Here is a 13,520-nt window from a genome sequence, read left to right on the forward strand (position 1 = left end):
TTATGACAGCTAAAAAATGTTTTTTCTATGGTGATGTCTAGAGGTGTTTATTGTATGGTGGGGTTTTAATTCGATTTGAGTCGAGTTGAAGGTGTTTAGTTCGTTTTATTGTTTAAAAAAAATATATGTATATTTGTTGACCGTTGGATTAATATGTAGAAAAAATGAATAAGAGTTAAAGATGGAAGAGTTTTCTGGTGACAGAGTTAAGAGGTTAAAAAAGAAAAAATGTACGCAAGAGAGTGTGAGTTGTTTGTATGGATCGTCTTATAGTAGGTGATAGGTTTAGCTACGTACCTTGAAGTTATTGACAAAAAAGTCTGATTTGATCCTTCTAGCAATGACAGTGATGTTACGTCTTAAGATGACATGTCTTAGAACGACTGGTAATCAATGACTCTGAACAGACTGAGCTCCCACGTGGATCTCACATAGACATAGACTTAGCAAATATGTATGATATTTGAGGTTTGCAAGTTAATTCAAGGTTCTCCAGTCGACATGCTAAATATGTGTAGTTCATTGGAATGTTTAGCTCCATTGGCAGACATATGCTGGATATGTTATGAGGTCTGTCATGTGAAGTACAACAATATTATAATTAAATTTAAATAAAAAATTAAATAGTAAAACCCATTTGAATGAACTGGATCGGGTCGAAATAAACTCAAAATCAAACTCAAATATAAACCTAAAATTATTTTTAGAGTTGAACCTAGATTTAGCTCGATCCATGAACACATGTTTTGTTGAAAAATATTATATGCTATTTCGTTATTGGATAATTACATGTGTTAACCCAACAATGACCTTGGGTTAGACGAAGCCTAGGCCTTTTTTAGATTTTTGAGTTTGTTTGGTTTGATAGAAAATACCAATAGAAAATAAATAGGCACTCAAAACAAGTATATGTTCGAGTATTATTGACCAACTTCTTATCAATTTCGATTCATAATCAATATGAACAATAATTCAGCAGATTTGAATGACTAGAACATAACAAAAAAAAGAATAAAAAAATTTATTGGAAACATATCGAATGAACGAATTTCTATTTTATATACTAGCAATATTTAAATAGAATTCAAAGAAAATGAATGCAATAAAACAGAAAAAGGTTTAATTTTGACTACTTGCTATTCCTAATTAGAAAGATTATGACGATATATTTTTGAAAAATTTTAAAATTGTACATGAATTTTAATTTAATATGTAATTTAATATATAAATTTTGATTTAGTGCAATTATACAAATGAATTATTTACATATACAATAAATATAATGATGTTATGCCAATCATTGTGTTAATAATTTGCAAGAATTGAATCAAATCAAAATTTCATGTATAAAATTACTTACAATCAAAATTCATATGTAAAATTACATACTAAACCAAAATTCATATATAATTTTAAAATTTATCCCTAGATTCAAAGCACATGGAAATAGTAATAGGCAAATAAGAAAAGCAAAAGGGAGTAAGGGATTATTCAAACCTAGACTTTTTCTTCACATTTTAATTTGTACAATTTAATAGGTTTAAATTACCTTAGCACTAAGTTATTTTTGGTACATAAAACGAGGGAACACATGAAAATGTTTCTTACAGAGCACTTACTAAGATTGTTAGTGAGATTGGAATCAGAATCGTGATATGAGAGTTATGTTAAACACATAAAAGAATTTCCCTTCACACAATATGTACAAAAAGTCGTAAATAAGGAAATCAAGCAAACAACCTCAGACGATTGGTAATCCTTTGGCGGCATATCGGACAGTTTGACACCCTTGACCCACATTCTCTACAAGTCTACAACAACAACAACAATATTATTATTATTTATTATTTTTGCGGTCAAAATACAATTTAATCATTTACTTACTTATAATTTTATAAAATATAAAGGACCAATAAAATAATTTTTTCATTTTAGGAGGGACCTGCCACCTCCCCTGGCCCTTGCCAGGCTCCAATCAACTTAATACTCACATATATTTGGATTGATTACATAAGTGATTTAATTGGCAAATCAATCCACTTATGATAATAATTAAACCATGCAAAACATATGTTAAAGGAAATAATGGGAACAAAAATAAAAATGTAACTCACCATATGTCCACAACCAAAGGCCAAGTCCTTAGCACTCGTAAGGCAAATTGGGCATGCCTACATTTGTGTTTACCGACAATGAAGAACAATATTTTACACCACACAAATATCAAATCAGTAATCTTTTAATGAGCAACATTTGGAACATACCTGGGTTCGATCATCTAATGCCGGTGATGATGAGACGGTGGTCGGTACAGGCTCCGACCGAGCAGCAGCATGGTACGGAGCTGGTGGAGGACGTGGAACCACTTTCTTTGCTTTCCCAGTTCGGTGTCTAATTTATTTAAATGCAATTAAATAATAAGTAATCATAAGTTAAAGAATTTATCGATGATAAAATCGCATGAAAATCCAAATAATCATTCTCAATCAATAATAAATGAACATTTGAACGAAAGTAGTTAATAGTGTTATTAAATTGGATCTTTTACTATTGAGAGAATCAAATATTGCCAAATTAAAGTAGGGGATTAGCCAATAAGGCTTTGGCGTTGTTTGTAAATGATGAGACCCTAGAACCTTGAGCTTCCCGGTTCTAAAATTTCACAATCAGGGACGAAGTTAGGATTTTGGTATTGAGGGGCCAAATAAAATTTTAAAAGTTTAGGATAAAAAATAAACAAATTGTTTAAAAGGGGTTTAAATTGAATACTTTGTAACTAAAAGGAATTAAAGTTAATATTATACCACTTAGCTATTGGGGTCAAGACCACTATCTACCACCTCTGCCTATGCCCTGCCCACAATGTGAAAATTACCCATGGTTTATTTTTTAGTATTAGGAAGGCATCATTCACGTGTGTTATGTGTCTTTTACGATTCATAAAAGTTTTCAAAGTTTATAATTAACTCTTGTAATAATGTAATCTTCAGGGTTCAAACCTGAATTTTCTTTAAAAAGTATTAAGTGTTTAATCACCGCATGCATCACTTATTTGTATTACAAATCATACAAAAAGGAAAAGAGCTTAGCATATATATATATAACTCACCCGAGAATACCAAGTTCCATCACTGCCTTGTATTGGAAAGGGATCTCCATGAGAGCAGCAAGTGCAAAAGCAGCTTCTTTTTCATCTGGACTTGTGTTTTTCGACATTATCTCTGTGAAGTTAACGAACTGTATATGTATATGTATATGTACAAGACACAAACCAACTAGTTTAGATTTCCATTATTTCATGCATGTCCTCAAGTTTCCGCTACTAATACACCACAAATACCTGAAAATTGTCGAAGTCACGTGCAGGGATCTTATCATCAAATTTCTTCATATCTTCCCATGGTCCATCGCCAACCCCAACCAGTACAATCGACAGTGGGTGTGAGCTGAATAAAACATGTTCTAAAGTCAGCTCAGTATATGATAATTTGGTTTGAAAGCAATCAAAAATAAAAACACAAATACATGTGGGAGCAACTACAAAGTGTAATATCAAATTATTACATTACAAACGATTAAGAACTGAGATAATTTAGAATCAAACAATTCCAGCACAATCAGATTAAGAAATAAAACAATTCAAACTAGAATTGATAAACTGAAATGAAATTTATACATAACAGCAACACATGATGGGGCTCAAGGATGTACACATATAATTGCACACGGTGGATATAATAGAGAAACTCGAAATACCAATAAATCGAATAAGTCGTATACCTTGCATTAACAATGGAATTGATTGTCTTCTCTTCTTGTGGACTCAATTCATTGTCACTTGTATTAACACTTCGTGTGACCTTCATAATCAAACACCAAAAAGAAAAACAAATTCTAAGACACGTCAATTGAAAGCAAAAATTGTTACCACAAAGGAGAAAAAAAAATGGCAGGTATTGGGATATAGGACCTGGCCATCTGCAATGATAACCAGCACATGGAATTGGCCACCACTGCTTTCCACTATGTCAATGGCAGCATCAATTACAGGTGCATATGATGTTGGCCCTACGAGCATGGGACAAACATAACATAAAATGCTCAAAGGCTTTAGCTTTCACACAAATATTAACCATTCATGGTATAATGAAAAAACAAGTCTAATCATCCAATTAAGAAGTTAGTTACTTTAATTTGTCATAATTTACTAAGATGTTAGTTCAATTGGATAATACTGTTAAGTCCTATTGTTAAATTACTGATTTGGAAATCTCCAGTTTGACAGTTTATATGCAAGAAATCAACAAAAATAAAAAGTTAAACAATTTACATGGAGCATATTAGCAAACATTAGCAGTTTATGTGTTTTACTTACAAATGGACTAACATTTTAGTCTTTCAAAGTACAAGGATCAAATTCTAATGAACTAAAGTTGAGAGACTAACATCTCAGTTTTTGTATAAGGATGGAATTCACAAGTAGACCCATAAAAACAATATTATAGGTCAAATTATGATTTTAATCTCTTTACTATACATCGGATTTACGTCGGCATTTTAATTAGAATAGTTAATGTTTGGATTAACTAATGAGATTATAAAATTAGAGAATTAAATTATGTCAACTTAAAGTACAAGGATGCTAATTGGGTCTTAATTCAGTTGGCATCATTGTTGTTGCGAGAACTTAAAAGACTTGAGTTTAAACACATTTAAATCTATAATATTCTCCACTTTAAGAATTTGGAGCTTAAATTAGGCACTAAATCCGAATTTGAATATAATAGAAACATCAAAACTAAAATTTAACCAGGTGTTATATTAGTTATGACCAACTAGTAGAGATGCCTACCAGATAATCTCAAGTTTGGGACTATCTTCTTGTAACAGTCCAAAACTTCTTCAAAACCATGGCAAGATGAGTGATCACTGTGAAAGCTAAACACTTCATCATCATGAGTAGTTGCTGTGACAATGATTGCAACAAAAAGAAAAAGTTGATGAATCAAATTAAGAAATAAAAAGGCACAGGTTGAAATTAAGAAAAGGGTTAATGTAATTTTTGGTCCTTGAATTTAGCAGCTAGGTCCACTTTGATACCTATACATTTTTTGGTTTATTTTGGTACCTGAACTTAACTATTAGATCTATTTTGATCCTAAACTTGGAAAGTTGGATGATGTGGCATGATCTCAAACTGCCACATCATCAATTCTTTTTCAAAATTCAAGTCCAAATTTATATATCAAAATGAACTCAATTACCAAGTTTAAGGGCCAAAAATTATATTAACCCTTAAAAAATTAATAAACTTCTGTGTCGTGGGCACAAGTATACATGACATTACCATCACCAAAACCTAAGCAAGGTATCAAATTGTCGTCGTCGAATGGAGCTAGAGTTTTCCCGATTATGGAGATGGCTTTCTCATATGGATTTGGTGCAGCACCAATTGCATGTAAGCTCCGGTTATTGAATGATACTTGGCCTTCAATAAAATAAATAAATAAATGAATCTAACAAGAGAGGGACCTATTTGAAAAAAAGTACACAAATAAGAACCCTTTGCTAGTAAATATCTATCTTCAAATTCACTGGGGTTGTTAATTGAATTGGTGGAAAATTCATCAGTCAAATTCTGGTTTTGGTCCTTTTACTATGTTGAAATTTGAGACCACTTTACTTTTATATTGTATGGCCTTTACTTTTATATTGCTGAAATTATTAATTTTCATAAGGGCCAAAAATTCAAATTTTCCTTTTAACAAAAGGCTACAAAGGTTTAAATTAAATGTTTTAATTTCTTGTATGTCCTAAATAGCAAATCTTCCATTTAGCCAAAGCAGGACAAACAAGGACCGAAACTACCCAACTTTAGCATTTCAACTAAAATAGATAACGATTTGAACTAGTTAGTGACATCATAAAAAAAATAGAAGAACTAAACTATTACAAATTAAAGCACATGGAACTGGATGTTAAATTTGAATTTTATAAAGGGACCAAAATTCCTCTTTATGTTGGTTGGTTAGGTGATGTAGATATATATATGTACCTGTCCATTCATTGCTTTTGGTGAAATCGATGCCGATTAAGAGATTAGATGATTCAAGACCAGAACTTCTTAATGCTGCTGTAACCTGAAAAAAACAAGTATTTATCTTCTTCATGTTGGAGTGTTTGAGAGTAAGTGGTAGATTTTTATATGGGTAGTATTTTTTTTTTTTGGGTGTAGTGCACCTGTGTGGTGTAGTAAGTATTTATCATATGTGTATTAGGGTGGGTTTAAATTGGTGGTGGAGCGTGGTGTGTTTAGCTTATTTTTTGTCTCACGTTACAGTATTATTATAATATTTAATCTCACTGTCACCATTATTTTTACACTAACCACAGATAAACGCATCATCCATCTAAACCCACCCTTAATGTGATATTGTTGTGATCAAAATGATCTTCTCAAGCCGGCAACACTTTCACCAAATCTCATCTTTGTTGAAGCTACCGTTTAAGATATATTATTACGAAGATTTGAGTTGGGTTAAAACATCTGATTGGTTTCATTGGTTCAACAAGAAGATATAATTTGATTTTTCGAAAATTTATTTCATTTTTTTATTTTTTAAAATAATTGATTTTTAACCTCTCCCTAAAATTAAAAAATTCAATTTAGAGCTTTTAACATTTGATTAAATGGATTTATTTTAATTTTAGCTTTTTAAATAATTAATAATTTAATTTAAGTATTTTTAGCTTTGCCATCTCCAAATTTTTTATCTCATCCCAGCCCCCAATTTAAAAATAAATTAAAAAAAGTATTAATTTTTAAAATAAATTTTAAAAAGTATTAATTGGAAAAAAAGTTGTGATTTATGTTGAAATGTGCAACGATTTACATAATTCAATATTTGAAAAACAACTGGGACCACTTAAGAGATGCCATGATGAAGAAATTAAAGACCGACAGTTCTTAGTCAATGAACCTCGTGGCTTATAAGAGTGGAGTAAGAAATTTTATTTAGAAGATGGAGATAAAAAGAAATTTTATTTAGAAGATGGAGATAAAAAAATAACTTTTGAAGGGTTAAATTTAGAAAGGATTAAATTAAATTATTAATTTTTTAGAGGGAATAAAAAAATTCTTATTCAAGTAAGAATTAAAGGGTTTAAATAGAATAATTTAATATTTAAGAGGGGCTAAAGGGAAAATTTTTTGTTTAACCAATGGGGGTCAAAGCCCTTATCTGCTCCTGTCAACTATGCCCTAGATGGTACGGATCATGTATTACATAGAATATTTTAATTTTAATTAAATTTTATTATTAGTTTCAATATTTTATAAATGTTGTGAATTTAATTTCTATATTTTAATTTGATCATTTTTAGTCTTTATATTTTTTAAAATTTAAAATTTCAGCCCTCACCAAACAATAACAGTTAAATTTATTAAGTTAAATTCTACTATCAAACGCCTAATGTCGTGTTAGCTTGTTATTCGTGCCAATCTTAAAAATTCAAAATTCAAAACAAAAAAAAGGAACTTAGAATCCAATTGTCGAATATATACTAAATCTACAACTGTATCACAGTATAATACTAGTAATTGAATTCAACCAAACAAATTTAACTACTACTATTTGGGTCAGAACTAAAATTTTAAAATTTAAAAAAGAATAAATAAAATTGATCAATTCAAAAAATACAAAAACTAAAATCGATCAAATTAAAGTACAAGAACTAAATCTACAATTTTTAAAAAGTATAGGGAACTTTAATTTTCAATTTGATTCAGTTTGATTTAAATTCAAATTAAATATGAAATCTTTTATTTAAATTTAATTCTACAAATATATAAAATTAGATATAAATTAATATTTTAAAAATATATTAACATTAAAAAGGTACTGTCTAACCTATTCATACAGAAAATAATATATGAGTATCTAACTTTCTTAAAAGCCATAAAAAGAAAACGTGTTTCAGTGGGCGAGAAAACGCGTTTTAATCCACTAACAGATCCATGTGAATAACATAATGAATATATGTGGGTAGGAGTGATAGCAATTAAATGATTTTATATATATATTTTAAAAATTTTATAAGCGTAAATTTAAATTTTTTAATTATTTATTTTATGTAAAAAAAATTTAATGGTTAAATTAACACATATGTAAGTAAATCTCTCTCCTATATAAATAAATATATATATATATAAAGGTTAGTATTTGGTATGCCCAATATATTTTTTTCCACAAACAAGTCTTAAAAAATTGTATACTAAATATTCTCTTTATGAAAGATTTATTTTTATTATTTTTAGTTTTTATATTTTATAAATTTTAAATTTTAATTTAAATGATGGTTATTAAATTTATTAATTAAAATAAAATAATTTTTTTGTGAGTAACAATTGAAATTTTAAAATTTTAAAAAAGTATAAAAACTAAAAATAATCAAATTATAATGTAAATGTTAAATTTAGAATTTATTAATAATAAAATTGGGCATTTTTAACTGTAATTTGGTGATCTCTTACTTGGGTACTTTTTCAAGTAAATATATATTAAATTTAAGATTTTGTAATTTTTTTATTTTGATTTTTAAGATTTTTTTTTGTGGTGTTAGACCATTGAAGAATGAAGATATATTAACCCTAAAAATAGTTTATCTCTATTTAATCTAACTTTTATTTTATATTTCATTATTATTTTAATTTTTCGTAATTAGAAAGTTTTAGCTTTTTATGTGATGGTGGGTACCAAACTTTTAAATGGGGCAAACATTCATTAATAACTTTCAAAAAGAAAAAAAATGTTGATGTCAGTCACTTTAGCATTGTTTTTTTTTTTTTTATTCACATCAGATTTGGACAATTTTTTTTTCTTATCTTTTGATTAAAAAAAAGCGTCAGAAAATTGACAGATATTTTCAACACATTTGGTATTAAGATTAGGATATTTATAAATGGTTTTATTTTTAGTTTAATGATAAATTTGCCCACTTTTACATATTTTGTTAAAATAATTTTAATTGTATTTTTAAGTCTTTTTTAACTATCAATTTTTGTATTTTTCTAACAAATTTAATTAAAATACCCATTAACAAATATGAAAAAGTAGATTATCTAAAAAAATTTAATTCTGAATAAACATATAAAAAATTAAAAATTATAATTAGAGCTATTTTGATAAAATATATAAAAATATCAAAGAAATCTTATGAAAAGTTGATGTTGAGATTTTGTTAGTAGGCGAAAAACACTATCATTTTGTGAAGCTTTTATGACTTTTGGTGAATGCGGGAGACAAACCTTAAAAATAAAATTAAATACAAGCATTCCAAGTCCAATACCGAATTTGTTGAGGTTTTCATTAGCACAAATCTTCTCTTTTCAACAAGTGATTGGGATATTTGTGGTTGGTTTAATTCTTAAATTTTATCACTCGCCTTTCATTTACAACCATAAAAAGTTCACTCTTTACCCACGAAATTAAATTTATCAAAAGTAAATGTTCAAATTTTCTTAATGGGTGAAAGATGTTTCTATGCTACGAACCCCGATAAAATCCAATACAATTATTCAATATTAAACCTATTAACACCTATGGATGAGGCACTAAATTAGATTTAATTTTCCCTCAACGCTTATTTAAAAATCTAATTCTATTCAACTTCAAATTTCAGGGGAAAGGGATGTTATAGAAAGGAGGGAGATATTTCAAAACATAAATGACTAAAATGTAATTTACCCTTCTTAATTTACCCTAAAAATAAAGATATAGATGACTATAACAATGGCAACAAAAAAACAGACGACTTGCCCTAATCTTAAACTCTTCTTTTTTCTTTTTTGCAGCAAAAATATATATATATTTTATTAAGAAAAAGACCCAGAAAAAAGAAGACGAAAGAACCTGGTGAAGGGTTGAGAAATTATCATCAATAAACCCATATTTAGCCTGCGCAGATAGCTTTGAAACACTGTTGCTTGAATTCCCAATCGACATGGTTGTTGAGTGATTGCTTGAATTTGTTCCTTTTGATGCTTTATCTATTGATCTATTCGCACTTGCCTGCTGCTGCTGCTGCTTTTGAGTTTTCAGTTTCTGGATACAAATAAAATTACCCATCTGATCATCTTTTCTTTTTCTTCAAGTTGAGTTTGAATCAAGAAAGAAAAAAAAGAATATACGTTTAGATGAGAATCTTGTAAAGCTAAACTATATGTATGGAAGACAGGTTTACCTCATTTTTATTTTTTAAATATTTGTTTTTTCTCTCTATGGCCCAATAGCAGCCTTTAGGGCTTGGCAGGGAGATATTTGTAATTTCCATAAAATTCGAATTCTAATTTGAATTTGTAAATTTGTTTTGAAATTTAAATTTTAAAATTGAATCTGAATTAATTTATTGAATAATTAAGGATATTATTGTTAATGCAAAAGTATATGAATTCGAGTATGTTAAAATATATTATATTTTAATTTATGAATTGAAGAGGAATTAAAAATAATTTTAGTCTCTAAATATTGTGTTAAAAAAGCGTTAAAAATCGGATTTAATTAGTTTAGAATAATTTTAGTATTTCTATCTCATAATAACAGGCAAAAAGGTGTGTTAATGTTTTCTTATTTTGGATCAATGATTGTGTTGGGCTTAAATGATTTGGTTGGATTTCATAAGTTAAATTTTAGACTATATTTAAATTTGGGTTCTGGTTGTTAAACTTCGATTGCATTGATATTGGGCTCATTTGATTCATTTAGCCTATTTTCAATTTTTATTGTTTTAAGTATACTAAATATATAAACATGTTTTATTTATTTTTAAATAAAAATTAAGAAAAATCAATAAAAATTAGAGAAGTTGCAAATAAAATTCCCTGATTTTACAAAATTTTCTAATTGATCCCTAACTTTCACATTAAAATCACAAAGAAAAACCCTCTTTACAAATTTTACAATTTGATCATAATTTATTTGCAGCTCCACCGACGACCTAATGGTGTGCTGCCACGCACGCTGGCAGTCACAAAAGCACCCAATAAACCAAAAATCGTAAAAAATAAAAACCCAATGAAGTTTGAACCTGCAAAATCAACAGAAAAAAATCAAATAGGTGAAAGAAGAGTGAATTTCTTCTACAGCCATTTGGATTAAATTCAAATCGTAGTTGATATTATTAATAAAGTTTTAGTAGAATATCATCCGATTCAAACAAAATTATCTTTATACCATAAAACGAATGAAAATATCTATAATTATATTAAAAAAAGAAAAAAACCAAAAAATGAAAATAAATATATAAAAAAAGAAACAAAGAAAATGGCAAGCAAGAGTGCAAACTCATCTTAGATTTGGTAAGGCTTGATTGCTGTGTTTAATGTAGTCAATACCATATTATATATGTTACAATGGAGATTTTGATGTTAATACCCACTAAATGATATTAGACATAGTTCGGATATAAATGGTATGCCATAGGGTCATCGATATAGTGATTTATCAGTTATCGTTATCGGACAATTCAGGATGGCTGAATAAAAAGTTCAAGCAATTACTAAAACAATCGTTACTAGGCAATCCGGGATGATTGAATAAATAGTTCGGACAATTACTAAAACAATCGTTGCTAGTCAGCCCAAAATGACAAAATAAAATAATCCTAATTTCTCAGAGATGTGAACTTATTCGATATATAGATTCGAGTATCCATTCTAATATTTATCGCTGGATAATAAAGACCAAAATGAATAAACCTGGGGAGTTAATATTGAAGTGTGCAATTAAAAAGGAAAATTGAAGAATGATATGATTAATTAAAGTACTAAATATTAATGTAATTGATACTTGTTATATAAATATATATTTACTTTGGTTAATTTTTAATGAAATGAATTTGAATTATAATAGCATCACTGAGTATTCAATACTTAGGGTATGATTTTTGTTTATTTTATGCACAAATCTCAGACGAGGTTTTTCTCAGGTTTGAAGTGTCAAAGTATTCATTCTCAACAACTTAGCTCAAGAATCATTTGGTTATCTTTTTTGTATGCATATATGTGTTTAAGTTGGAATCGCATACACCTAGGTTGTTTCGGTTATGTTGGTTAAATGGCCATTTTAGTATATTGATATTTGGCCTATGAAGTTTTATAAGATGAACTTTAATCTTTAATTAATAGATAACCATGCTAGTTTATACAAGTTTGATTATGAGAAATAGATAGTTAAATGTTGATGTATCGGTGATTATGATTTGACAATGTTTGATTGTGTTTAGATGTGTTTGATGGTGTTACTTTGATGTAAAATTTAGATACACTTAAGGAGCCACTTGGTTTAGTTTGGACATTTGAAAATGTGCATTTAAGAACGTTTTACCATTGCATCTTGAGACAGTATGATCATGTCTCGAGACCATAAGAACAAATTTTACTTTATATTTAGACCTACATGCTTATTGTCTCAAGACAATCCTATTTAAATCTAGAGACAAGTGGCTTTCATCTCGAGACAAATAAAATTCGAAGCTAAATTAGTTTTGTCCTACTCTGAGCCTTGAGACAAGAACCCCTTGTCTTGAGACATCCAAACATCGAAGCTAAAATAAATAAATAAAATATGGGAGGTTGGTCTCGAGACTCAGTCTTGAGATATAAGGGATCTTGCCTCGAGACAGCACATCTAATGTCTCAAGACATATTGACATCGAAGTAAAAATACCTAAAATAAAATAAGGTCTGTCTCGAGACAATAAGTCCTCTGTCTCGAGACATAACATTGAAATTGGATAGTTGAGTTTAGATTTGATTCCTAACTCTAATTTTAATTTTGCTTAACCCCAAAGCATGATGATTTGAATCTTAAATACTATGAATGCATACGTGTGTGTGAGTATGATTGTTGATCTAAATTGGTTTGCACGATGATTGTGATTTAAATATAATGGTTATATGAATGAAATAGTTTGAATTGCTTCGACAATGTAATGTAGCATTACGCATTCGAATCTAACTATTGGGTGGGTGTGGGGTGTTGCAAAATATAATTTTTATTTTTTTTAGTGCCGACTAGTACAGGTGAAATCCATCGATACACACCAATAACCTAAAATATTATAAAAAATTTACTCACTCTCTAACTTTTTGAAAATTCTAATTAAATCTTTTAAATTTTGTAAAAATTTCCATTAATTTTCTCAATTTTTTAAAAAAATAATTAGACCCCCATTTAAAAAAAATCTCATTAAACCCTAAAATTTTCAAAAAAAATTAATTACACCCCTCCAAAACTTAATGCTACATTCTGTCACTGATATATAGTATCCAAAATTTAAACATAAATTTTCTTTTTTTATCATTACACTAAATACTTAGAGATACCATTGTGATGTTTTTGTACCATTAAACTTTCTCTTCAAAATTCAGACACCCAAAGATCAAAGATTGTAAAAGAAAAAAGAAAAGCTTAAAAGATGGATAGTCTTTTGTCTACATCTATCCTAGGGAACCCTTGGTC

At 28.5% G+C, this 13,520-nt stretch overlaps 1 protein-coding gene across 1 annotated transcript; it reads right to left on the bottom strand.

The window, feature by feature from the left end:
* Nucleotides 1–1,487: 1,487 nt before the first annotated feature.
* Nucleotides 1,488–10,240, bottom strand: LOC107909147 (E3 ubiquitin-protein ligase RGLG4). Its single transcript, XM_016836588.2, has 11 exons — nt 9,912–10,240; nt 6,056–6,140; nt 5,348–5,488; nt 4,853–4,966; nt 3,971–4,068; nt 3,781–3,860; nt 3,341–3,446; nt 3,110–3,237; nt 2,265–2,391; nt 2,115–2,171; nt 1,488–1,811 (listed from the first exon to the last, which is right to left on the bottom strand). The coding sequence occupies exons 1-11, from the start codon at nt 10,125–10,127 to the stop codon at nt 1,728–1,730; spliced, it is 1,236 nt and encodes a 411-aa protein (XP_016692077.2). The 5' UTR covers nt 10,128–10,240; the 3' UTR covers nt 1,488–1,727.
* Between the last annotated feature and the right edge of the window lie 3,280 nt (nt 10,241–13,520).

This window comes from Gossypium hirsutum, chromosome A08, assembly GCF_007990345.1.
Source record: "Gossypium hirsutum isolate 1008001.06 chromosome A08, Gossypium_hirsutum_v2.1, whole genome shotgun sequence".
Classification (NCBI taxonomy): Eukaryota; Viridiplantae; Streptophyta; class Magnoliopsida; order Malvales; family Malvaceae; genus Gossypium; species Gossypium hirsutum.